Source organism: Phaseolus vulgaris, chromosome 7, assembly GCF_051622355.1.
Source record: "Phaseolus vulgaris cultivar YP4 chromosome 7, ASM5162235v1, whole genome shotgun sequence".
NCBI classification, from domain to species: Eukaryota; Viridiplantae; Streptophyta; class Magnoliopsida; order Fabales; family Fabaceae; genus Phaseolus; species Phaseolus vulgaris.
Window position 1 is genome coordinate 43,026,707 of NC_143504.1, and position 3,309 is coordinate 43,030,015.

Here is a 3,309-nt window from a genome sequence, read left to right on the forward strand (position 1 = left end):
CAAGACTTAGAGTTTGGGCTTTGGGCCCAAATATGATTTAATAATAATAATAGAATAAAGGGCCCATTAGTTAACGTGAGAAATATATATCTGATGATATACCTAATGAAAATCTACATCTGATGGAGATTGGGAACTAAAGGCAATAGGGTTTTGTCTCTGCAAATAATAGTTGTCTCATTGATAACCATCACGAAAGTGTGTGACAAGAACGAAATTGCTAAGAGATAGATTGGGACATAAGAGATAAAGTAATTGCTCAAGTAGGATCACTCATGGATCAAGGTAAGTGCCTATTCCTTCTTGATTGTATGGATATATGTGAGAATCATAATATGATAAGATCTGTATGAGAACACATTATTGTATGTGTTCAATTGTACGTTTATTCATGTTTTGATTTACATGTGGTATCAGAGCCTTGTTGCTCATGTTGTGATTCTCCATTAATGCTTTTCCAAAATCAAAGAACCCTAATTTTAAAATATTTTCAATTTAAGAACTCTAATTTTAAAATTAGGATTTATAGATTAAGGTTTTCATTCCTCTATAATAGATCTCTAATTGTCCTAAACCATCAAATTGTGATGGTGGTAGGAGCCTTTCGAAAAGAAAGGTGTGAGGAAGATGATGATGTGGATTCAATTTCTGATTATGGAATGATAATATAATATATATTATAATATAAATTAATGAAAAGCATGAATTGTTTCTTGCACCTTATGTCATTCATTCATCTTATGTTATTTTATGTTTAATTCAATTATTGAAACTTATGAATTAATTTCCTTACCTCATTTATTTTATTAATGATTTCAATTAAAATTTTAATTTAAGTGAGGAATGGAAAATTATTTTTTCCACTTTATGTATTAATTTTTAATGTAATTTAATTTGCATTAAATTAAAATTTTAATGAAATTTTATTATGTTATAATGTAATTTAATTTGCATTAAATTAAAGTTTAATTAATTGATTGAAAGTGAGGAATGGAAAATTAATTTTTCCGCTTTATGTATTTTTTTTTAAATTATGATTTTGGAATTATTTGTATGATGGATTTGTAATCGCCAAAGTGATCAAATCTTTATGTTTTATTTAATTCTAAATTATGGATGAATTTTATTTCAATTAATGATATAATTTTTGGAATTATTTGTATGATAGATTTGTAATCACCAAAGTGATCAAATCTTTATGTTTTATTTAATTCTAAATTATGGATGAATTTTATTTCAATTAATGATATAATTTTTGGAATTATTTGTATGATAGATTTGTAATCACCAAAGTGATCAAATCTTTAAGTTTATTTAATTCCAATTTCAATTAATGATATTATTTATGGAATTATTTGTATGATAGATTTGCAATCACCAAAGTGATCAAATCTTTAAGTTTTATTTAATTCCAGATTACTGATAAATTTTATTTCAATTACCTATAGAATGGATGTTAAATTATTTAAATATGGGTAAATGGAAATTTATTATTATAAGACATTTTTGGATCACCCAAAGGTTGTTTAGTTGTCCTTATAATTATTGGATATGATTTTTGGTAGTGAGTATGTGTTATTAGTTTTGCTTGTATATCCAAAGATAACAAGTGTTTCTAGTTAATGCATATATCTTGCCAAATAAAGTTAATACTATTAACATCATTATGTTTTGTGTATTAATGAATCTCCCAAAGGAGAACATTAGTACACATAGAATGTTTTCTGAATCTGTATTGTATGTTTAGTTTATGACTCAAAGTATTAATGTTAAGCATGTGTGATCGAGTATCTGTTCCTGTATCTTTATGCGAATGAGCATAGCAAGTAATATTAAGTCTGCTCTTCCCAAAATTGATAGTGCAAAAGAATTTATGAAATTTGTGGAAGAGCGCTCCCAAACTACTGATAAGTCTCTTATTGGACATTAATGAGTACATTAACCACCATTGAATTTGATGGTTCTCGTACTATGCACGAACATGTCATTGAAATGACTAATATTGCGGCAAGACTTAAGTCTATAAGAATGGCAGTGGATAAGAACTATAACATGTTAGTTCAGGAAGAGACTAGATTGAAGAATTGAGGAAACCACTTTATACACTATGTGAACAATCAGGGAGCTGGAAAGAAAGTCTTCAAGAAACATGGAAAGGGTAAAGGATCACTAAAGATAAATGAGTCATCTACTAAGCTCCAGAAGAAGAATGACAAATGTCATTTATGCAAGAAATCTAGACATTTGCAAAAGGATTGTCTGAAACGTAAGGCTTGGTTCGAAAATAAGGGTAAGCATAATGCTTATTATGTATGTTTTGAATCAAACTTAACTGAAGTTCCACATAATTCTTGGTGGATTGATTCTGGATGCACAACTCATGTTTCTAACATGATGCAAGGATTCCTTTCAACTCGAACCATAAAGCCAAATGAAAAGTTTGTCTTCATGGGGAATAGAGAGAAGGTTCCAATGGAAGCAGTCGGGACTTATCGTTTAATCCTCGACACTGGATTTTATTTAGACTTGATGGATGCTTTTTATGTACCTAGTATATCTAGGAATTTAGTTTCATTGTCTAAACTTGATGTTGCTGGATACTCTTTTAAATTTGGGAATGGATGTTTCAGTTTATATCAGCTTACCTATTTGATTGGATATGGTACTCTTTATGATGGATTATATAGATTAAATCTCGACAATCTATATGTTGAAACTCTTATGACCTCGCATCATAATGTTGGCACAAACGTTTGGGACATATTTCCAAAGAAAGGATGGAAAGATTAGTAAATAATGAAATACTTCCAAGTTTGGATTTTATTGATCTGAATGTATGTGTGGATTGTATTAAAGGCAAACAAACAAAACACACAAAGAAGGGAGCCACAAGAAGTACTCAGCTTCTTGAAATTATACACTCTGATATCTGTGGACCTTTTGATGTAAGTTCTTTCAATAAAGAAAGGTATTTTATCACCTTTATTGATGTTTTTTCACGTTATGGTTATGTCTATTTACTACATGAAAAATCACAACCAGTGAATGCCTTGGAAGTTTATATAAATGAAGTGGAAAGGCAATTAGACAGAAAGGTGAAAATTGTCAGGTCAGACAGAGGTGATGAATATTATGGAAAGTATGATGAAAGTGGACAACACCCTGGTCCGTTCGCTAAGTTCTTTGAGAGACGTGGTATTTGTGCTCAATACACAATGCCAGGTACACCACAACAAAATGGTGTTTCAGAAAGGCGTAATCGAACCTTAATGGATATGGTTATGAGCATGTTAAGTAAGTCAACTGTGT

The 3,309-nt window shown here is 29.8% G+C and overlaps 1 protein-coding gene across 1 annotated transcript; it reads left to right on the top strand.

Annotated features, from left to right (window-relative positions):
* The first annotated feature begins 1,929 nt into the window (after positions 1-1,929).
* Positions 1,930-2,790, top strand: LOC150025926 (uncharacterized). Its single transcript, XM_090304821.1, has 2 exons — positions 1,930-2,007; positions 2,122-2,790. The coding sequence occupies exons 1-2, from the start codon at positions 1,930-1,932 to the stop codon at positions 2,788-2,790; spliced, it is 747 nt and encodes a 248-aa protein (XP_090160947.1).
* The last annotated feature ends 519 nt before the right edge of the window (positions 2,791-3,309 follow it).